Source organism: Carassius carassius, chromosome 39 (genome assembly GCF_963082965.1).
Source record: "Carassius carassius chromosome 39, fCarCar2.1, whole genome shotgun sequence".
Classification (NCBI taxonomy): domain Eukaryota; kingdom Metazoa; phylum Chordata; class Actinopteri; order Cypriniformes; family Cyprinidae; genus Carassius; species Carassius carassius.
In genome coordinates, this window is record NC_081793.1 from 14,946,596 (window position 1) to 14,971,903 (window position 25,308).

Below are 25,308 nucleotides of genomic sequence, written 5' to 3' on the forward strand. Positions count from 1 at the left end.
CTCTCCTGCATTAATTCTTGTCCTTGATGGATGGATTAACCCTCCTCCAGTTCCATTAAAAGGCAGCCTTGCCACCTCTGGCCCCATAGTCAGGTTTTCCAGTGGCAGTACGGATGGGAAAGTTTAGGTGTAAATGCAATATCCTAAAATCTTGTTTTGTAATTTCAGGCCGTGACCTCCTTTAGCAGCGGGGACTTTATTTGGTCACTATAATTATAAACTACAGCCCTGGTTCAGTCAAATCTCTTGTTGGATTCACACAGAATGCATCTCCATTCTACTGTTTGAGGAACAAAAGTGAAGGGTTTTAATTCAGGTTTTGTTTGTTTTGTGCTTCCCTTGCAGGGCTGTTTGCCAGAAATAATTTTTGAATGGAAAATGACAGAAAACAGTTAATGGTCATTCAATAAAAATGTTTTTCTATAATGAATGTTAAATCACTCCCAATTTTCCTCTTCTTTTCTCACAGCTCAGCCAAATCCACCCAAAATCCATGAGGGATGGTGGGCTTACAAAGAAGTTGTTCAGGGGAGCTTTGTTCCAGGTAATCATTTTACAACCGCTTTTTTATCAGTGTTCAAGTGTGGCATTCCCTACGCTTATGTAACACACATGGATTCTACATTAGTTCTAATTTATATTTTATCAATCATTTAGTCCTTCTAAATATTATGTGTTGTGATGTTTTTAACACTAGCCTCATTTTTTAATTTAAAGGAGTAGTTTAAATGAATTTAGTTTACTGAAAATAAATCCTCTCAGGCCATCCAAGGTCTAGATGAGTTTTTTGAGATCGTTTGCTCAGCAATGGAGTGAATCCTCTGCAGTGAATGGGTGCCAGACAGCTGATAAAGCATCACAAGCAATCTGCACAACTGCAGTCAATCAATTAACATTTTTGGAAGTAAAAAAAAAAAAAGTAAAGTATGTTGAAACAAATAAACAAATTCATGTGATATGTTAACGTCAAACTGTTACTACTGACTAAAATACGAGTCCATAATATTGCTTTCTTGATTGAAAAGGTAATCTTGTCTCAATCAGGAGAGAAATATGCACAGGTTAAGCACCATATATAGCATCCAAAACAGTTCTAAACAGATATGCTTGTGGATTTTGAAGATAGAGGACATCGAGTAATCGGATAAAATGCATTCTTGGTTAATTAAAGTGCAATATTATTTATGCAAGAGAAATAAGACTCCTGGGTCTCTTAAAATAAACAACTTAGTTTCCTTTTTTAGAATTTTTTAAAAATTATTATTTAAATGCATAGAATGCAATGCATACATCAAAAATAAACATTTAATTATTACCCATTGTTTCTCTGTCTGTACTTGTACTGTGAACAATGACAATAAAGTTGACGGATGAATTAAGAGCATTTAAGTGCCATTCAATTGGGGTTTTAAATAAAGCATTTTCTGAGATGCACATTAAACATTAAACGCATAAAAATTAATTTATCTTTTAATTATTGAAAATTAAGCAAACTTAACTTTTTGGTAAACAAAGGGATTTACTATTAAAAATAAAACATGGAAGAAATGTTGTGTGATTAAACCTTAAAAAAAATAATGTTTGAGATTTTTTTTTTTTTAGTAGTAGGATATATACATTCTGCTGAACAATAGTAATACATATCTTGCAAATACTTGTATTTTATACCAGACTTTTATTTTGACGGGTTGACGTACCTTTACAGTTCTGTGTATATGTGATGTGACGCTAGTTTTACTCAAATCAAACGGTCAAATGCTCATGAAGTGACTGTCAGAGCAGTTCTGGAGATGTTGTTCATGTGTTCACATCCTTATTTAGTGAGACAGCAGATGCTGAAATTACCGCGAGCGTCACGCGCGCTTCAGTATGTGTAAATAAACGAAGAAGCGCTTCTGCGCCATTCATTAACAAAGACACACAGAACATGCAGGATTCATATTTAAATGGACTGCTCCGGCTTAATATTTACAGATATTAGTCCATATCGTGATTTGATGAAAGTGCAATGACCTATTTTTGATTAATTAATTCAAAATTTGACAATTTCTGTGCCATTCCGCGTTTAACTGTAAATTCAGTTTTTATGACTGGATTCCACGATTCCCTCCGCGTTTTCTGCATCGCGGAAATCATAGGGCCCTAGTTGTGGTATGCCAGCTCTATCTTGCAGTGGACACACGCCACGACGTTCTCTTTACGTTTGCCCGCGCCCTCAAATCAAAACACTGCTGACTCCTTGCAGTATCATAGACCGTAAAAGTGCAGTATACCATTGCGGACGCAGCGCTTGTGTCTCCTTCTGCTTTGTGGGTGACATAAACGCGTTTTGTCACATTAAAAGAAAAAATCATTGCGAAAGAACCTGACATGAGATTTGAAATAAATTAAAAGAGGCTTCGAGGCAGGGGAATTTGCCTCGATCATTTTTTGTAATCGAGTTACTCGAGTTACTCGAGGAATCGTTTCAGCCCTAATTCCTTTAACTCCAAAAGTGTGTTTTAAGTGTTGGAATCAGTGTTGTTGTTTTTTATACAAAAAACCACAAGCAAGAACCAGTTCACTAGAATGATTATGACTTTGATTAATTATTTAATGTAAAGATTTTTAGAGATTGATTTATTCCCTTTGCTTACCTGGAAGTAAAGCTGCATGGATACAACATTGAACATGATATTAAAAATCAGTGTTTGATAACACTGCTACTTATACTTGGACTTACAGCATGATGCATGATTAGAGCTCTTGAAACAAAGACGGCGAGTTAACAGCAGAAACTGAAATGCGAGACATGTTGAAATATGTGTAGGATTCCTCTGTCTTTGTTCAAAAAATTCTGCCCTTGGTTTTGTTTTTTTATATGCTCAGATTAAGGTGAAAGGTTTACAAGCTCAAGAATCTAAGTAATTCCTGATGCTTGGACACAAGTCAGACTTCATTGTTAATTGTGCTTCTAATGAAGATGTTATCCGTTGAGTTATAGGGATGTGATGATGGTATATATTAGGGCTGTGCGATATGGACAAAAACCTATCACAATATTTTTTTATCAGTTTTGCGATTTCGATTTTAATCACGATTTTGACACACAGAGACATGTTTTACAGTCATAAATGCATTCAGTATACATTTAAAATATATTTCCAAAAGAAAACCAATGAGAGCTTTATCAAAACGTCTCTAGAACAGACATAAGTCAAAATAATCACGTAAAAGTTAAGATGTCAAACAAAATGTCTAGACATATGGCAAAAAAAAAAAAAAAAAAAAACTTGTCCAGGGATTTTTTTTCTTTCTTTTTTTGCCAGGCATTGGTCATAGAGCCCATTGTAGCGGTGCCTCAGGTGTTGAAATAGATTTGTTATACATTATACAGGTTCACACGTACTCCGTCTGCAGTGCGTATACAGTACGTGTATGCGGTTCAAAAGCAGCAGTGAGAGCGCGTTATTGTAATGCGAAAGCATGTTAAAATAATGCGCGAGCTTGAATCTCTCCGCTCGCACGCAGATTTCTTTTGCTCTGTAAAAAAACAAAAAAACAAACAAAAAAAAAAACAGACGCGCGTGCTCAGATACATGCTGCTCTCGCCCCGGAGAGTGCGCGCACTTAAATTTGTCTTTCACTCAACCTGTGTCTTGTGCACTCACAACTCTCTCTATGCTCATGCGCTAGATATTCATTATTTTCAAACCTTTCTATTTCTAACCTTTTTTGTTCACATCTTTTACTGTGTGCAGTGTGAATGCTCTGATCCGTTAACATTGGCTACGCATCACAGAAAGAGCGTGAACCTGGAGTTAGTTATATGAACAGTCATATCCTCCATCCTCCTGTTGTTAACGTTGTTAAACACCGCACACAAATAAAATTGCTGTCGACCGGATTATGTCACTTACTAGTACACACTGTCGGTGCAAATGCAACCCTTTAAATGGTACTGGGAAATAGTTTGCGCAAAATCGTCCCGGTAATTTAGTACTGTACATTTAGTTCTGGAACTGAAGCGGTGTGAAATGCCCTTATAAAATATATACAATGATTCTATTGTGAAATTATTCTAATGTGCTGATTAGATAATCAGGAAACATTTATTTTTATTGTTAATTTTGAAAATAGGAAACTTTTTTTTCTATTCTTTGAATAGACACATTAAATACTGTTCAAAAGAACAGTATTTATTTGTAATAGAAATCATTTGTAACATTATAAATGCCTTTACTGTCACTTTTGTCAGTGTAGTGCAGTACTGTATGTATTTACACACCGTTAGTGATTTCGACCCATTATCTGCGAAAGAAATTTATGTCTCAATGATTGTTCTTTTAGTCTTTCTCCATGAACTATAAACCTCTTTGTGGAATAGTGGCATGATGAGGGTCTGTTAGGGTCAGCAACGGGGCATCAACCTACATAACAAGAGCAAGCCAGACGTCCAAGCTCATAGTTTAAGATACCTTATGTTTATGGTTTTATGTTCTCTTTTATATTTTTTAGAGGATTACACTGTTCAAAGTTATGAGGGAGGGTATTAAAAAGAAAGGATTTAAATAGAGATGAAGCTGGAGAAATGTTTTAAACCTTTGTCTCTGAGTAAGTCACATCCTGTGGAAAATCATGCTGGGCTAAGATGCACACCATCTTGAGCTGCTGAGAGGGGTGTTGGATTGGCAATCTGGTTCCTGTTTATTCACCAGAGGTGTGGGAAAGACTTTGTGCTGGGAAGGGGCAGCTGTATTTTGAGGATTGTTTAATGCTCTGTGCCAGGCACGCTAAAGTCCCTGTTATCTATGAACCCCACCATTCGTGTTTCTGAAAATCTGTACTGTATGTTGCATCAGTGTGATCTGTATGTGCCTGTGGCACAGTGAAATGGATGGTCCCCCTGACCGCTGCTGGCTGAAGGGCTACAACTCTCCGCAGTGTTCTTAGCATGGATTTAAATACTGCACACTGCAGCCTGATTTTGTTGTAAAAGAGTGAGAAATGAAGAAATTCTTGTGATTTACACCCTTAGATTCATCTCCAATTCATAGTAGAAGTGGGTGGCATCATGTTATATACAGTACTAGTATATCAGTGGCACAGTTAACAAAAAGAAAAGCAGAAAACTGTGAGCCTCTACTGGAGACCAATTGGAGATTATAAAAGGCATGAACAATATATCAGCACTATATTGGTCATCAGTCTATATTATAAGTTTATTCTATTTATTTTATTAGTAATGGTCAATATTGAATATTTAATTGCATGCTTATTTCATCCATTTTACATTATATATTTATAATTGTTCAGCAAGGATGCATTTAATTGATCAAAAGTGACAGTAAAGGCATTAAGAATGTTATAAAAGAATTTGATTTCAAATAAATGCTATTTCTTTCTGTTCATGAAAGAATCAAGAAAAAAGAAAATTAAGTAGCACTTTTTTTTGTTAACTCTGATAATGATGAGAAAGGCTACCTAAGCATCAAATCAGCATTTTAAAATGACTTCTGAAGAATCACGAGACACTGAAGACTTGATCAATGGCTGCTAATTCACAGGAATGCATGTTAAAATATAATAAAATAGTCAGCGGTTGTTTTAAACCATAATATTTCACAATATTAATTAGTTAAAATTACTAATTTCATTTTATTTTTTTTATTTTTTTGCTAGCTCTGTTTTTTTATATTATATTTAGATGGTGGTAAAGGTGGTTAACTAGCAGAGTGAAAATGGAAAAAGAATAGACTTCCATCTTCACTTGAGGTGTAAGTCTTCTCTTCTGACCTAGCAGTCTGCTGCTAAGTTTGCAAAGGCAGCAATTTTCTCTAGTCTGATTTTAAACAATAAAAATAAGCCAAAGGTTTTGTTTTCTGTCATAAATGCTCTCTTAAACCCTACTGTCAATTGTATACAACCCTCTACGGACACCTTGGCAATTGAATCGCCATTGGCTAGTAATCCAACAGGCTGCTGGATTCATGAATTTTGATCAGGCTGTGTCTGTTCGCGGAAACTGAATTGCTGAAATCAAAACAGGGACAATAATAAGTGAGCACCAGACAATGAGATTGCCATTTGCGCATTAGTTCCGCCCACTTTGCGCATGTGAGAGAAGCGAGAAGATATAAAATATATCTGTGCTAAACTTATACTTAGCCTCCAACTCAAACGCTGGTGAGTAAAATCTGGGAATTTATTAGCCATTGGTTGATATTAGACATTTAGTTGCCAAAGTGAAGATTTAGTCGCATATGCAAATTATTTACTTAGAGGGTTGGTATACCAAATCCCTCAAATGAACAATTTGAAATGAACAAGATTCTTGACTTTTCTGAGAATATTTTAAATTTAAGATCTCAGGTGGTAACCACTTATAATGATCCTGTTTTTGTTGAGGTTTCTCAGTCATCATCTGTACGGGAGACTTTTGATCCAATTTCTTTGCAACTCCTCACTGAAATATTTAACTCCCTCAAAACTTCTTTGTGTCCTCACAATGTAATTCATCTCTGGTATTGTAAATTGTTAATTGAGTGTGTTGGCCCTGTTCTTCTTTCCCTATTTAACAAATGCTTATCAATTGGTTCAGTTCTTGAATGTTTGAAATTGGCCTCTGTTACTCCTTTGCTCAAGAAGCCTTCCTTAGACATGTCTGTTCTAAATAACTACCGTCCAATTTCTGTGGTCCTTTTTATCTCTAAAGCACTGGAAAAGATTGTTGTGTCAACTACAATCTTTTCTAAGTACTAACCAAGTACTAACTTAGTTGCTTCCGATTCAGGTGAGTCCGTGATTTTAATTCTCTTAGACCTGTCTGCTGCTTATGACACTATAGATCATCAGTTGCTCCTGTCAATATTAGAAACTTTTGTGGGGCTAAAAGGTGCAGTCCCAAATTGGTTTATATCTTATTTAACAGATCAATATATTTCAGTCAAAATTGGCAACTTTACCTCCTCTGCTGTCCATCTCAATTTTTACTTCACCTGGGATATATCTTAGCACCTCTGCTTTTCTCCCTCTATATGCTTCCTTAAGGTTAGATTCTGAGAAGGTATGGTGTATCTTTCCATTTCTATGCTGATGATACCCAGATCTATCTGCTTATTAAAAGAAACTATCTTTCAGCTATCAATTCCCTATTTACATGTCTTAATGAGGCAAAACATTGGCTGGCCAGTAACTTTTTGACTGAGGTCATTGTCTTTGGTCCATCTAACAATTTCAAACGCAACCTTGGATAGCCTGGCAGTTTTTGAATCAAAATGTGTTAGGAACCTAGGTGTTTTCTTAGACATTCGACTCATTCTAGAGAAACACGTCTCCTCGGTTGTTGCCTCTAGTTTTTTCAGCTCTGATTACTTTCTAAAATCATTGTCTGCCTGAAAAACCTCTTCAGACAGCTGTTCGTGCATTTATTACCTCTCGATTGGACTATTGCAGCTCTTTGTATTGTGGCATCTCAAAGTCCCAAGTAGCTTGCTTACAATTGGTCCAAAACGCAGCAGCCCAATAAAAAAAAGGCCAGAAATAGGATCCTGCCACCCACTTTCTGCAAGATCTTCATTGGCTTCCTGTTAAATTTAGGATAAATGTCAAAATTATTTTATTTGTTTGTTTATAAATGTTTGGGCAATCTCAACCCGCGTTACCTGTCAGAATTGCTGCATTCTTACAGTCCTACCCGAGATTTAAGATCTGGTAATCAAAACCAACTTATGGTTCGCTCCACAAGGCTGAAAGTCAGAGGAGATGGAGCTTTCTCTGTGATGGACCACATTGTGGAACACCGTGCCAGCACCCCTTAGAGCTGCTCCATCTTTATCGGTTTCTACACCTCTTTTGAAAACTCCCTTGTTTCCTGTAGCCTTTGCAAATTGATGTTGTGTGAATGTATTTTTTTTTATTTTTTTATTTTTATCTTTGATCATTATGTTGTACAGCACTTTGGTCAGTCTGGTGTTTTTTTCTTTTCTTTTTTTTCAGTTTTTTTATTTTTTATTGTGCTTTATAAATTAAAGAACTAGAGCTAGTTAAAATAGTGCAAATAGTATACATTTTAATATCATCCTTTTATCAGTTATCTGTCATAACACAAAAATAATAATCGGATGGTGCCTTCTCTACACTTGAATCTAAAAATCCTTGAAACAAATTACATTTATTTTGGAAGCAACACTGTTGATATTAAGTTTTCACTGAATCTATCTTTCATACAAGAGTTTTTCACTTATTTTAAGTATAAACAAGTTAAAAGAAAGTAAAAAAATAAATTAATCTGTGCATAGTCACATTCATGTTTACATGTGCCATGTAAAGAAACTTTGACTGATTTATTGTTGACATTTGACCTTAGGCTGATAGTAAGCATGTTACAGGTTGTTTGTAAAGTCATATATCACACATCTGTCTATCTCTATATGTAATGCTGGAGAGTCACCAAAAGCTTTCATTTAAGCTGTGGTTAACCTTCACAAAATCAATGAAGGATGCTAATAGGCAGGTACATCCTGCATGTCAAGCACTTACAAGCGGTTTACGGATTGACACCCACTGGTTGAAAAGTAATTAAGGACAGAGAAAAATGGCCTTTGGAGACCTAGTTGAGCTGGGACTGAAACAGAGCATGTTTTAGCCACTATAAATATATCGGGATGCACTGAAAACTAATTTAATTTCTGTACATGCTTTGAAATTTATCAAAGGAAATGTGAAATTGTTTAAAGCAGCAATAAGTGCCATGCATATTATAATATACTATTTTGTGCATCTCACAGTGCTTTTGAACCCTCTCTTGCATCACATATCATGCGCATGGCTTCTGTCAAATCTGCAATTGTCACAACTTTCAAGGCAGACAAAACAAATTCAGTGCATTGCCAGAAAAAGGGGGGTGCAGATGGAGGAAGTTGTGCTAAGCATCTTTCTCTGTGAATTACTGAAGAATCTCTGCAAGTTTTCATATAAATCTGTCTGAGTCAGTCCTGATCAAAACAGATTTTATAGCTGATACAGTGTTTCATTTGTAAATGTTGACACCAAGGGAAAATGCTGTGATACAACAGTCTGATAGGAAAAAGTTTAATAGAACCTATGTGAGCCTTGGTTGAATTTAAAAACCAACTGTTTCTATCATTTCATGGCAAAAGGATATACTTGCTGTAAGAGTAGTTGTAGTAGACAGTGTTGATATAGTCATGAGGGTTATTATATGATGTGTATTACATGGCATGGGCATGAATTCCCTTCAACACATACATCATTGGGTAGTTAATGGTCCAGTCTTTATTCACTTTTCTCTGGTTTTGCCATCAGGATATGATAGTTGGGTGCCCATCATTGCGTCTATTGTACTATCTTAAGGTATTATACTACATATTAATTTGCACTCTGATCATGATTTCAGAGCTGAGGTAATTGAAATAATTTAAATGGGTATAATGGGGTAAGAATCAGCCAAGATCTGGTCAAATGAGATGTGCAATATCATTCAAATGTTTGGGGTCAGTAAGATTATTGAAAAGTGTTTTTGAAATATGTCACTTATGCTCACCAAGGCTCCTTTTACTTGATCCAACAAAATAATAACCGTAATATTGTGAAATATAATTGCAATTAAGAATTTTATTTTGTGTTTTAATATATTTTTTAAAAGATTCCTGGGATGGCAAAGCTGAATTTTCAACAGCCATTACTTCAGTCTTCAGTGTCACATGATCCTTCAGAGATCATTCTAATATGCTGGTTCTGTGCTCAAGAAACATGTCTTCTAATCGTGTGCTCATTACTTCCATTACCATTGTTGAAAACAGTTGTGCTGCTTAATATTACAGTGCATGGATAAGTATTATGCAAGTTGATATTCTGGTCATATATTATTTTCAAGCACATTTTACCAATTCCAAACCACACCAATCTTAAAAACTACTATTAATTTTGTATAATTTATAAGTGATATATAATAGTTAACAAGTGCTGGAAGTGAAAAATGAATTATACTATATTTGGGTGTGCATAATTATTAAGCAGGTTAATGTATCAAAAAATAGATTTAACTCGCACTGAAAAGTCAAAAATGATTAAATGTCCAGGAGAAATATTCAAAACCAATGCCATACAGAAACTGCACAATTAAATCATGACCACTGGACAGCGAAATGCTTATTGGGTCAGCAGGGTATGAACAATCCAAGATGAAAAGACATTAACTATAAAATAATTAAGAAATTAGTTGATAAATTGGGTGAAGGGTGTGTTAAAATTTGTCATATTTGGTTTCGATTAAAACTAACTCTAATGCGATTGGTCTGTTCCACCATTTTCCAGAACTGCAACCTACTCTGGAGTCTCCAGAAGTAAAGGTGTCTCAGGGACTTTGGTTAATAAAAAATTTAAAACAGTCCTAAAATATGACCCCACACTTAATGATAACAACATGTTGAAGTGTTGTGAAATGGATTAAGACTTTATAGACATATAGGTTGAGAGTGACTTTTGAAGGACCAACACCACATCCTCTTGTACCACTCTTTCAAGAATTTATCTTTAAGAATATGGCAGTACATTTTGGAAGCTCGTTTTTAGTCCATCTCCAGTCCTGAAATATCTGTCTTGCTCATTGTTGTAGAAGCTCACACCATGGCCCCCTCACCAACGCCACTCTTGTCCTATTTGAAGGAATCCCTCTCAACAAGTTTGTAATGGGTTTATTGTTTTTGTCCTGTCACGCCAACATGGTATGGTGAGGGGCGTAAAATTTGCAGCACATGCTTGAGGCATTCGGCCACTCACAACACACTGGATAGCTGGCCAATCAGAGCACAATTCGCTTTTCAGAACGGTAAGCTTTGTAAAAAAACAACATGTTCAATCTGAGTTAAATCTCTTTTTTTTTTTGGCACATTTTACCCATAAAGGGAAACCTGCTTAATAATTATGCAATCCTGAATATAAGGCATTTTTCCCTTCCAGTGTTTGTTAAAAATTATATATCACTTATAAATGATTAAATACAAAATGAATAGTAGTTTTTAAGATTGATGTGGTTTTCAATTGTTAAAATGTGCTCTGAAAAAAAATATGACCAGAATGTCAGCTTGCATAATTATACACACACTGTAGTTGCGTGTTTAGTTGCCTGTTTATTCAACTATGAGCACTTTTGGCCCAGTGGACTTTTAGTAAATGAAGTCTCTTAAAACATTTTCTCCCCACAAATGGGTTTTTCACTTTTCTTTTTTTTTTTTGAAAGGAAAGGTCAAAGGCAAAACAATTTTAGTTTGACCTTCATATAACATGTAGTTGGCTTCAGCCATTTGAAAACATGTTAATAACCTACAATCCCATCACAATGCCTCAGAACATCAGCTGACATATATGTAATCATTATGTAGCAAAAACTGCTTTCAGAGGGTAATGGTGTTGCCCCAGCTATCTTGGCCCCATTTTTACTGTGCTCTGTTTGATGATGGCCTTCTTATAATCCCCATGTATGAATAAATGAGCAGTGTTTCCATTCCTCTGACTGATGAATGAGTATTCTTGCACACATTAAGTGCTGCAGTATGTAAAGGTGATTCAGAACATTTAAGAAGCTTATTTAATGTACAATGCTTTAGGTTTTTGCTAAAATGCTTATACTTTCACAGTATTTCTTAATTCCCAAACAAAAATATAATGAGTAAAATGTTCTTCCTTATTCAAAGAATAGGGTTATAGAATTTTTCTAGACAGGAAATTATGCATCTTCACTTGAGATGAAAATTCCAGTGTTTCCATGTCCTAGGAAAAGCTGTTGGTATCACTACTTACTTTGTCTTGGTATATTACTGGAAAATGTGTGGTAGAACAGATTAATCATGTGACTAAAATATGTCTGTGAATAGGCTTATTACTATAGCAACATAAGCAAAATCTTTTCACTTGCATGACACGTCATCCATGTTTCTATATCAACTGTGTTGGAAAACAAATTAGAAATAAACAAATTAGACAAATTAGAGTCCTCAAAGCCATTCAAAACCACTATTAAGAAGTCTTAATACAGTACAAGGCGGATTTAATGTGACGTGTATGTGTGTATATATATATATATATATATTAGGGCTGCATGATTAATCACATGTGATTTGTTATGCGTGTCTCTTTAGTAAAGCTGGTTCTGTGATTAGTACTAAATATCCATCACCTGCTTTCAATTGGACCGGCACTTACTACACAGAGCCGTAGTTTGCTGACAAGCTACGCAATATCGCATTCATAATCGCAGATTTATTAGAATTTATTAGGATTAACCCCTTGAGATGTATCATCTCGTTTTCGAGGGGGTCCTTACAATGAAACACAATTACAACTTAAAGAGCAACAAGATTACAATTAACAAAACAGAAACAACAGGCAAACAATAAAACACCACCAAAAAAAAAAAAAAAAACAACAGTACACATAACAACAACAACGACAGTTTCAATGATAGCATGTGCAATCTACTTTAAAATAAGATAATAGAGATTGTTTAAACAACCGAAAAGAAGTAATGGATCTAATATCTATAGGCAAATTATTCCAGTCTAGTACAGATTTAAACATAAATGCTCTCTTACCAATTGTTTTTTTAATACGAGGAACAAGAAAGTAAGTCTGGACAGAGTGCCTAACTTGATGATTTGAAAAAAAAAAGTGTACAAAGTACTGTTGTAGATAACTAGGATAATCAAAGTAAATACATTTAAATATAAATTGGAGCCAGTGAGTCTGCCTTCTCACATTCAAAGATGGCCACTGAAGTGCATCATACATTGTACAATGGTGAGTGGAAAAAGGACATCCTAAAACGAATCTACAAATTCTATTATATGCCGATATAATAGAATAGAGTATATATTAGGGCTGCATGATTAATCACATGTGATTTGTTATGCGTGTCTCTTTAGTAAAGCTGGTTCTGTGATTAGTACTAAATATCCATCACCTGCTTTCAATTGGACCGCCACCTACTACACAGAGCCGTAGTTTGCTGACAAGCTACGCAATATCGCATTCATAATCGCAGATGAATCGCATTTGGTTATGAACGCAATATTGCGTAGCTTGTCAGCGAACTACGGCTCTGTATATTAAGTGCCGCTCCATTTGAAAGCAGGTGATGGATATTTAGTACTGGAATCTAATGGATAATAACAGATAAAATATTCAACCCTTGGGACCTTCTGTAAAATTACCTGTAAAAAAAAAAACACCAAAGTTATTCAAAAAGAACATATTGCAATGATTTACAGCTTCAATGCTTTGTGCAAAGAAATATGGCGTCTCTGTTCTGTTAACATCTCCTTCATCTTGATCTCCATTCAACTGGTCATCAAACAGGACACAGTATAGTAATTAAAGAAAACACACAAGCAGCACAGTTCTTGCCTTTTGTTTGCGAGTGAACCATAGAGGAAACACATTATGTTGCCGCCTTAATCTCTGGGTGTAAGAGGCCCGACAACAAAATCCCCACCACAGCTGAATGGTAATTCATCTCATTGACAGTCATCCCCGCTTTTTCCTGAAGGCATGCAGGAATGCTAAGTTTAGGCGGCAAAACATATCCAGAGCAGCTAATTTTCTCCACGGTGGTAAAATACATCACGCAGCAGTTCCTCTCAGAATGGGTGACAGCTGTAGGTATTAAGAGACTGGCTGATGGATGGGGTGCAGGGAGGAAGACTCTCATAACCTGCTCTTTATTTACTGCCACTTGACTGACAGGGAAGAGTACGAGCACGATAGGGTCTGAAGGAGAGGATGGGAATGGTTCAGGACATGTGCAAGACGTGTGCATTGGACATCTTGGAAGCTAAACTATAGTCACTCCTTTCTGTCACTCAAGCTTGAATGCTCTGTTATCACCCATCAGTCAGAACACCGGTGGGAAGCCAAAGGGCTTCTGGTGTGGCTAGAAACCTGAAAGCTTTAAATGACATTTATATTGTAGGTTGTTAGATCTTCTATTTATATAGTGGATCATATTTGCAAAACATTCGTAAGCCATTTGCAGATGAGAGGTGCCGCCAAATGAGCCCTCGTTAGTGAAGATAAATGTGCTATTCATTTCAGTTTCTTGGAAGTTATCAGCATTTTAACCAAACTTTCATGTCTGGTTCAAAGATGCTAGCTTTTCCTCTGTTAATATGGTGCATTTACTATTCAACATGTACGTCAGCCCTATCTTCTCCAGATCAAACCAATTTCACTCCAGGGGGTGAAGAATTATGTAAGTGATTTTTGACACCACCCTCATTTAAGAGAAATACAGAGAGGTTGAAGTCTGAGGGGTGTGCTGAGGAGTCTTGAAGATTATTTAAAAATGCCGCCGTTCCATATTTTTACATGTGCAGCTTCAAACAAGACTCTTTTAGAGACACCCTAAAAGCAAGGGCAAATGTTATGGCTTCTATGAAGATTTTATGTGCATCCCTTATAAATAATTTGGTAAAAAGGCAGGTGAAAGTGAATCAAATTCAGTCTTGGGTGGTAGGTGAGATGATCAGATGGTGATTTGTTTTACATGGAAACGTGATGCAGTTTCAGCATTTACCATTTAGTTTGATGCCGACCAAATTGGAAATGTTCCAATTACAGTTTTTTTTTATAAACACTAGGGTTGTATGGTAGCTTGAAAAGATATTTGAAAATAATGTAGATTTGCTTGTCATTCAACCCAATTGAATTTCTTTATTCTGTGGGGAAAATAATTATTAAAACTGTATATATACAGTACAGACCAAAAGTTTGGAAACATTACTATTTTTAATGTTTTTGAAAGAAGTTTCTTCTGCTCATCAAGCCTGCATTTATTTGATCAAAAATACAGAAAAAAATGTAATATTGTGATATATTACAATTTAAAATAATTGTTTTTAAATTTATTATACTTTAAAGCTTTGCATCACAGAAATAAATGATAATTTATTTTTAGGATCATTATCACATGATCCTTTAGAAATCATTCTAATATGTGGATTCATTATCAAAGTTGGAAACAGTTCTGCTGCTTAATATTTTTTCAGAATGTGATATTTTTTTTAGGATACTTTGATGGATAAAAAGTAAAAAAAAAAAAAAAAAAAGAAGCTATGTTTTTAAAATATAAATATTTTGTCAATATACACTACTGGTCAGTAATTTGGGGTCAGTAAATTTTTTCTTTCTTTTTTTAAATAAAATCAATACTTTTATTCAGCAAGGATTGTGTTAAATTGATAAAAAGTGATAGTAAAGAAAATATATTATTAGAATATATATTATTATAATTTTTTTTTTTTTAATAAATGCAATAACCTTTTATTCATCAAATATATTAGAGGGCAGAACGGTTTCCAACACTCATAATAAATCAGAATATTCGAATGATTTCTAAATGATCATGTGATAGACTGGATGTTACATGTGACACTGAAGGCTGGAGTAATGATGCTTAAAATTCAGCTTTGCATCACAGGAATAAATTATTTTTTTAAGTATATTCAAATAGAAAACTATTATTTTAAGTTGTAACAATATTTCACAATATTACTGCAGGCTTGATGAGCAGAAGAAACTTCTTTCAAAAACATTAAAAATAGTAATGTTTCCAAACTTTTGGCGTATTTGACACTTTATTTGGCTCAAAGTATGCTTGATGTTGAGAACCTCTGAACTTTGTGAGACCTCTGAACATTACTGAGTATATCTGACATTTAACTACAGTCACATATACACTGCCAAATTTTAGAAATTCATTTAAGAGTAAAATCAGACGTGGATTCAAGAATTCATCTGCAGTATACAGCACGACTCTCTCATCTACCCATAAATTAATCGCTGTCTAAATGCTTGAATTTTATCCTAGAGCAGCTATGAAAATGTTCTTTTACAGACATCACCTGAGAAACATTTACTCTCAAAATAGTGCTAAAGACCTAGCAGAAGTTTCAGAATGGCTTGTGATGACATTGTAAAAAAAAAAAAAAAATCACTACACACCGAAAAGCTATGAAGTCACTTTATCAAATAATATGCACAATTTTGTATAATACAAAAAAGCACTGAGAAGCCCATTTTAAAGGTGTTATAACATGCATAAAATGCAGCTACCACCTGACAGATATCACTGAAATGGGTGTCATGTGTAATCACACCTGTCTTTGTGACAGCCCAAGGCTCTGTAAACAGGAAAAAAATAAAATAAAAGGGAGTCAGGGGAGGTTATTATTATTTTTTTATCAGAAATGTTCTCTGCCTGTCAATCATTGTGCACAGGGATGTCATGCACCTATGTTTTTTTTTAAAGGACGCGGCTCACTTGGTGCTCTCTACAAGATAAGACGAAAGAAAAAAAAAAGTTCCTTGTACCATTAGTCGTGCTTGTTTTTGTTTAGCTTGCAAAAGGACCTGTATTCAAATTCTGATGTAATATATATTCTTAAAAAGTATAGTTACAGCTAAACTTGACAGCTAGTGATTATCGTGCATTTCCTTCAACTGGAAGAGAGCAACTTTGACATTTTGATGAACTCCTTTTGTGTTCAATTTGGAAAAAGTTGAGTTGTGAGTGACTTGGGGGGGGGGGGGGGGGTGGGTTGCAGTTTAAAGGGTTTGAGTCAGTTGTTTGCTCGTTATCTGGCTCGGCTCTCTTCACAGCAGTTCAGTCAGTGTACTGTTTGCTGTTTACTCCGGGATATTGGTTTATTTTAACTCTGAGGGAGTGTCAGCCACGTTAAAATAGTTAACAGCTTAAGTAATTTGTGGATTAATGCTTATTGGAGACGCGAACCGTTTCAAACGATTCAGTTTGATTTGGTAAACTGGTTCAAGAAGAACTGGTTAAATCGAATGATTCATTCGCGAACCGGACATCACTACACTGCAATGTTGTGAACGCACTCACAACATACCCAGAAGAGAAGACAATGCTGAATAAAGTCGTAGTTTTTGTTATTTTTGGACCAAAATGTATTTTCGATGCTTCAACAAATTCTAACTGACCCTCTGATATCACATGGACTACTGTGATGATGTTTTTATTAACTTTCTGGACATGGACAGTAGACCGTACATAGATTTTCAATGGAGGGACAGAAAGCTCTCGGACTAAATCTGAAATATCTTAAACCGTGTTCTGAAGATGAACGGAGGTCTTACGGGTTTGGAACGACATGAGGGTGAGTCATTAATGACATAATTTTCATTTTTGGGTGAACTAACCCTTTAAAGGGGTCATATGAAGGTTTAAAAAAAAAGATCATTATTTTGTGTATGTGCTTAACAGAATATGTTGACTTGCTTTAATGTTCAAAAAACAAAATTTTCAAATATTGTACATTATTGTATGTCCTCTATGCCCCAGCTCTCTCAAAGGCATCGTTTTCTAAGTGTTTTTATCAAGAACACACTTTCTTTCTTTTCTTGGAAATTTTAAATTAAAGTCAAAGTTAAATTTAATATTTCATAATAAATTAAATATTGCTGTTAACGTTTGACTAGCCATGCTATAATTTCATCTTTAAGGCAGCTTTTAGAACATCCTTCTGTCTTGTCTTGTCCATGGTCCCCTTGTCTAAGATTGAGTCCATAACCTAATAAATATACCTATAGGTAAATATAAGAGAATGATTATATTTAGTAGAGAACTACAGAAGTCATATTAATGCTGGTGAAGCTTGCTCTCTATAACCTACTCTGCTGGGATCTGGAAGTGAATCTGGGATCCCCTCCAGTTGAGCTTCCCCTAGACATGAATGCTAAAATGCTCCTATTATGAGAAACGACCCCTACTGCTCAGGAAATCTTCCTGGAACATCTTAGAAAGACAAGATGATAACTTTGTATGAATAAAGCTACTGGCTTTGACTCGCCATGTTGATAATGGCAAGTAAATTCAGTTGCTCTTGTAGTGCTTGATGGTAGTCATGGTTTGCTGGGGATGGCACACAGGGAAGGTGTGTATAAATAGAAAGTCTTGGAAATGTGAATTGGAAGTGGGTTTACAGTGGAGATGAGAAAATCACAGGAACTGAGATTTTTGTGTTAGCTAGATTCAGTACAATTTTAGTATTTTTTAGTTTCATTGTGTGTGTGTGTGTGTGTGTGTGTGTGTGTGTGTGTGTGTATGAGAGTGAGGTGGCCTTTGCTTGGCCTTTTCTTTCCTCTGCATGGCCAAGCAGGATAGAACAATATTTAAATCCCATAAAGAAAAATGTATCTTTCTAAAAGATGAGGAATGGAGGAGGACTTGTCATGACATGTTTTAATAAGTTGTTTATAATTTTGAATGCAAGTCACTCATATTAGATTATGAGGGATTATAAAGGTCAAACAAATTAAATCTGATTCACAGAGTAAAAGATCAAAGCCTTTCATCTTAATTTTAGTCAATTTTGCTTCAAAGCCGTGCTCTCAATGCAAAAGTTGCTCCAGAAAGTAGGTAACACTTAAAGTAGTACCAAAAAACTACAATTGTCATGATTTACTCACCCTCATGCCATTTTAAACCTGTATGACTTTCTTTCCTCTGCAGAACACAAAAAGATTCATTATATCAATGGCATTTTAAATGGAAAATCGACTAGTAGAAATTGGTGACCTGATGACCATAATAAAATACAATCAAGCCATGTGGCCTGGTGGTTAGTTCACTTTCGATTCTGAGGAGAAATCAGTAGATGTAGTTCATTATTTAATGTTTACCATTACAATAATACGTGATAGGTCAGGTCACTACATAGCCCACCTCAATCAAACTAAAGCTAAGAATAATTATAGGGACAAGACTGTAACTGGGACAGGGGACATGGACCGTAAAATTAAAACTGGCCCAATTTTATTGGGCCATCTGGTCACCTTGGTCTCGTGTAGCCAAACTTTTTACTATCAACACATTATGGTTCAGTTTTCAGCTTATTCTGTGCAAGAAAGAATCTAATTACCACTAAAAGCAACCAATCACAGAAAGTATTTTTTGTGCAATTTACAGGGTTCGTACAAAGTGCTTAAAGGGTTAGTTCACCCAGATAGCAAAATTATGTAATTAATAACTTACCTTCATGTTGTTTCATGTTGTTCACTGAACTGCTGTGAAGAGAGAACTAAAGATGAACACCGAGCCGAGTCAGATAAGAAGAATCGAGGAGCTGATGATACTGCGCATGTGTGATTCAGCGTGAAGCAGACTGACACACAGAGCGCATGAACCGAACTGATTCTTTTGGTGATTGATTCTGAACTGATTCTGTGCTAGTGTTATGAGCGCGGGTAAATCGAACTGTCCGAAAGAACTACTGGTGATCCGAAAACCGATGCAACCGGTTCTTGACTCATGAAACGAGTCTTTTGTTCGTTATCTGGCTCGGCTCGGTGTTCATCTTCAGTTCTCTCTTCACAGCAGTTCAGTCAGTGTACTGTTTGAGTGCATGCATTACTCTGGGATATTGGTTTGCTTGAACTCAGAGGGAGTGTCAGCCACATTAAAAAAGTTAACATCTTAAGTCATTTGTGGATTAATGCGTATTAGAGATGTGAACCGTTTAAAATGATTCAGTTCGATTTGGTGAACTGAATGATTTGTTCGCGAACCGGATATCCAGACTGCTTTGTTTTGAACTCTCTCACACAACAGACACGGAAGAGAAGACAATGCTGAATAAAGTCATCCTTTTTGCTATTTTTGGACCAAAATGTATTTTCGATGCTTCAAAAAATGCTGACCATGTGATGTCACATGGACTACTTTGATGATGTTTTTCTTACCTTTCTGGACATGGACAATATACCGTACACACAGCTTCAATGGAGGGACTGAGAGCTCTCGGACTAAATCTAAAATATCTTAAACTGTGTTCCAAAGATAAACGGAGGTCTTACGGGTTTGAAACAACATGAGGGTAAGTTATTAATTACATAATTTTGCTATCTGGGTGAACTAACCCTTTAAAGTGCTTGAAGTACTTGAATTTGACTTTTTGAAATTTAAGTCCTGGAAAATCCTTGAAAATTGAGAAGGTATTTGAGTTTTTAAAGGGTATATGAGTATATATGAGTTATTTTTTTTTCCCTTGATTAAACAATCCTTTTACACAAAAGTAACGGTGCAGTGCGTCTGATATATAGAGCCGTTTCACCTGGCATTTAGCAGCGCACGAGATCTCCCGATATTACTCCTTGATGTGAAAAGCAGTCTTGTGATATTAGTATAAAGTTGAGTTTGTGGTAAATCTTTTGTTAGTGCATTTGGGAACGCATATAAAGTCTGACGCCTTTTGTGTTGCACTGTTCATCATTTACAAGCGTGGATTGCATCTCCATCTCAGCTGCTCCCGACAAATACTTTTTCTCTGCTTATGCTGTGAGTTTGTGTTGCTTTAACATTCATCTAGTAAAATAGTTCATGCTATCTCACTAGGTTTGTAAAGTAAATAATTAATAAACCTATGCCAACACAGGAGAATTTATCAACATGTTTTTAAGTATGCAATTTATTGTACATCAAGATTTCAAAATAGAAGTTCAAACCCTTGCTCTGAGTTTGCAGGTGGCCAAATATTAAAATAACATGGATTTAAACATCCTTGAATCACACTGTAAATTGAAGCATCATCAGGCTGTTGGCGCTCTCTGCTTGTTATAATACATAAACTTAAGTTGGCTATGTTCATATTTTGTGTAGGCAATATTACATTATGTAGGCCTATTTTATCAGTGTTGTTCAATAAAAAAATACAATTACTTGGTTTTGATACTTTATTTGAACCAATTATTATTGCCTCATGGTTAGTTTATATACAGTATCCAGTGTTTGGAATAACGGCATTTAAAAGAACGGCGTTAGCTAACGACGTTATTTTTTCAGTAACGGGGTAATTTAACTAATTACTTTTCCCGTCGTTACAACGCCGTTAACGTTACCCATCCATCCATCTTCTTCCGCTTATCCGGGGCCGGGTCGCAGGGGCAGCAGTCTAAGCAGAGAACCCCAGACTTCCCTCTCCCTAGACACTTCCTCCAGCTCTTCCGGGGGGACACCGAGGCGTTCCCAGGCCAGCCGGGAGACATAGTCCTAGGTCTTCCCCGGGGTCTCCTCCCAGTGGGACGCGCCCGGAACACCTTCCCCGGGAGGCGTCCAGGAGGCATCCGGAACAGATGCCCGAGCCACCTCAGCTGTCCCCTCTCAATGTGCAGGAGCAGCGGCTCTACTCTGAGCTCCTCCCGGGTGACTGAGCTTCTCACCCTATCTCTAAGGGATCGCCCAGCCACCCTGCGGAGAAAGCTCATTTCGGCCGCCTGTATCCGGGATCTTGTCCTTTCGGTCATGACCCAAAGCTCATGACCATAGGTGAGAGTAGGAACGTAGATTAACCGGTAAATCGGGAACAAGTCTGACTTACTGCTGGCAATACGAACCAAGCTCCTGCTCCGGTCGTACAGGGACCGGATAGCCCTTAGCAAAGGGCCCCGGACCCCATACTCCCGGAGCAACCTCCACAGGCCGCCCCGAGGGACACAGTCGAATGCCTTCTCCAAATCCACAAAGCACATGTGGACTGGTTGGGCAAACTCCCATGAACCCTCCAGCACCCTGTAGAGGGTATAGAGCTGGTCCAGTGTTCCACGGCCTGGACGAAAACCACACTGTTCCTCCTGAATCCGAGGTTCTACTATCGGCCGGATTCTCCTCTCCAGTACCCTGGCATAGACTTTCCCAGGGAGGCTGAGAAGTGTGATCCCCTTGTAGTTGGAACACACCCTCCGGTCCCCCTTCTTAAAAAGAGGGACCACCACCCCGGTCTGCCATCCCAAAGGCACCGTCCCCGACTGCCACGTGATGCTGCAGAGGCGTGTCAGCCAAGACAGCCCCACAACATCCAGAGACTTGAGGTACTCAGGGCGGATCTCATCCACCCCCGGTGCCTTGCCACCGAGGAGTTTCTTGACTCCAGTCGAGGTCAACAGCTCCCCACCTCTACTGTAAACAGTGTTGGTAGGGCACTGCTTCCCTCTCCTGAGACGCCGGACGGTTTGCCAGAATCTATTCGAGGCCGACCGATAGTTCTTCTCCATGGCCTCACCGAACTCCTCCCAGGCCCAAGTTTTTGCCTCCACAACCACCCGCAGTCCGCTTGGCCTGCCGGTACCTGTCAGCTGCCTCAGGAGTCCCACAAGTCAACCAGGACCGATAGGACTCCTTCTTCAGCTTGACGGCATCCCTTACTTCCGGTGTCCACCACCGGGTTCGGGTATTGCCGCCTCGACAGGCACCGGAGACCTTACAGCCACAGCTCCGAGCGGCCGCTTCGACAATGGAGGTGGAGAACATGGTCCACTCGGACTCAATATCTCCAACCTCCCTCGGGATCCAGTCGAAGTTCTGCCGGAGGTGGGAGTTGAAGATCTCTCTGACAGGAGACTCGGCCAAACGTTCCCAGCAGACCCTCACAGTACATTTGTGTCTGCCGAATCTGTCCAGCTTCCTCCCCCGCCATCGGATCCAACTCACCACCAGGTGGTGATCAGTTGACAGCTCCGCCCCTCTCTTCACCCGAGTGTCCAAGACATACGGCCGGAGGTCGGATGAAACGAACACAAAGTCGATCATCGACCTACGGCCTAGGGTGTCCTGGTGCCACGTGTACTGATGGACACCCTTATGCTTGAACATGGTGTTCGTTATGGACAAGCTGTAACTAGCACAGAAGTCCAATAACTGAACACCACTCGGGTTCAGATCAGGGGGGCCGTTCCTCCCAATCACGCCCCTCCAGGTGTCACTGTCGTTGCCCACGTGGGCGTTGAAGTCCCCCAGTAAAACGATGGAGTCCCCAGTCGGAGCACTTTCCAGCACCCCTCCCAGAGACTCCAAGAAGGCCGGGTACTCTGCACTGCCATTCGGCCAGTAGGCACAAACGACAGTGAGAGACCTATCCCCGACCCGAAGGCGCAGGGAAACGACCCTCTCGTTCACCGGGGTAAACTCCAACACATGGCAGCTGAGCTGGGGGGCTATAAGCAAACCCACACCAGCCTGCCGCCTCTCGCCATGGGCAACTCCAGAGTGGTGAAGAGTCCATCCTCTCTCGAGGAGTGTGGTTCCAGAGCCCAAGCTGTGCGTAGAGGTGAGCCCGACTATCGCTAGTCGGAACCTCTCAACCTCACGCACAATCTCGGGCTCCTTCCCCGCCAGTGAGGTGACGTTCCACGTTACTGAACGTTAAATGCGGTGCGTTACTATGCATTGATTTAATATGCAATCCAAACGCACCCCTGGCTCACACAGCGAGTGAGCAGGTGGGTTAATAACGAGATAAGCGATTATGATTGGCTAAGGCAGAGTCATGTGTTTCATGGTAGCCAATCAGAGCCAGTGTTTTTACACACACGCGCCAGCGTCACCAAACACACACAGTCACACACACGCAACAGCTACACAGAGATTCGCAGCAGCAGCAGAAATGGCGAGTCAGGAGCAATCCGATGAAAAGTTGTCATTTTCAAGGTGGAGATACAACCCGAATTCCGGTAAAGTTGGGACGTTTTTTAAAATTTTATAAAATGAAAACTAAAGGAATTTCAAATCACATGAGCCAATATTTTATTCACAATAGAACATAGATAACGTAGCAAATGTTTAAACTGAGAAATTTTACACTTGTATCCTAGCTTAATTAGCTCATTTAAAATTTAATGCCTGCTACAGGTCTCAAAAAAGTTGGCACGGGGGCAACAAATGGCTAAAAAAGCAAGCAGTTTTGAAAAGATTCAGCTGGGAGAACATCTAGTGATTAATTAAGTTAATTGATATCAGGTCTGTAACATGATTAGCTATAAAAGCTTTGTCTTAGAGAAGCAGAGTCTCTCAGAAGTAAAGATGGGCAGAGGCTCTCCAATCTGTGAAAGACTGCGTAAAAAAATTGTGGAAAACTTTAAAAACAATGTTCCTCAACGTCAAATTGCAAAGGCTTTGCAAATCTCATCATCTACAGTGCATAACATCATCAAAAGATTCAGAGAAACTGGAGAAATCTCTGTGCGTAAGGGACAAGGCCGGAGACCTTTATTGGATGCCCGTGGTCTTCGGGCTCTCAGACGACACTGCATCACTCATCGGCATGATTGTGTCAATGACATTACTAAATGGGCCCAGGAATACTTTCAGAAACCACTGTCGGTAAACACAATCCGCCGTGCCATCAGCAGATGCCAACTAAAGCTCTATCATGCAAAAAGGAAGCCATATGTGAACATGGTCCAGAAGCGCCGTCGTGTCCTGTGGGCCAAGGCTCATTTAAAATGGACTATTTCAAAGTGGAATAGTGTTTTATGGTCAGACGAGTCCAAATTTGACATTCTTGTTGGAAATCACGGACGCCGTGTCCTCCAGGCTAAAGAGGAGGGAGACCTTCCAGCATGTTATCAGCATTCAGTTCAAAAGCCAGCATCTCTGATGGTATGGGGGTGCATAAGTGCATACGGTATGGGCAGCTTGCATGTTTTGGAAGGCTCTGTGAATGCTGAAAGGTATATAAAGGTTTTAGAGCAACATATGCTTCCCTCCAAACAACGTCTATTTCAGGGAAGGCCTTGTTTATTTCAGCAGGACAATGCAAAACCACATACTGCAGCTATAACAACAGCATGGCTTCGTCGTAGAAGAGTCCGGGTGCTAACCTGGCCTGCCTGCAGTCCAGATCTTTCACCTATAGAGAACATTTGGCGCATCATTAAATGAAAAATACATAAAAGACGACCACGAACTCTTCAGCAGCTGGAAATCTATATAAGGCAAGAATGGGACCAAATTCCAACAGCAAAACTCCAGCAACTCATAGCCTCAATGCCCAGACGTCTTCAAACTGTTTTGAAAAGAAAAGGAGATGATACACCATGGTAAACATGCCCCGTCCCAACTATTTTGAGACCTGTAGCAGAAATCAAAATTGAAATGAGCTCATTTTGTGCATAAAATTGCAAACTTTCTCAGTTTAAACTTTTGCTATGTTATCTATGTTCTATTGTGAATAAAATATTGGCTCATGTGATTTGAAAGTCTTTTAGTTTTCATTTTATTAAAATTTAAAAAACGTCCCAACTTTTCCGGAATTCGGGTTGTATAAGCACTACTTCAAATTCATTGTAGTCAAAGGCAAGAACGTGCATGTAATGTGTACATGTAATGTGTGACACACGCATCTACAAAGCTAGTGGCCAAAAACACTTTTCTTACAAAGAGTGCAGGATAAAACTCTTGCTGTCTGTTGACGTGCAATAAATCTCAGAAAGTTATGTACGAACAGCTGTCTGTTC

The 25,308-nt window shown here is 38.0% G+C and overlaps 1 protein-coding gene across 3 annotated transcripts in view; it reads left to right on the forward strand.

The window, feature by feature from the left end:
• Positions 1–25,308, forward strand: part of ca10a (carbonic anhydrase Xa) — a 183,927-nt gene that overhangs the window by 14,249 nt on the left and 144,370 nt on the right. For all 3 annotated transcript variants that reach the window (XR_009426271.1, XR_009426272.1, XM_059530858.1), the window contains one exon: positions 470–544. Coding sequence is in view for 1 of the 3 variants with exons in the window: in XM_059530858.1 (XP_059386841.1) it covers positions 470–544 (75 nt within the window). In the remaining 2 variants the exon portion in view is untranslated. The remainder of the gene's footprint in view (positions 1–469; positions 545–25,308) is intronic.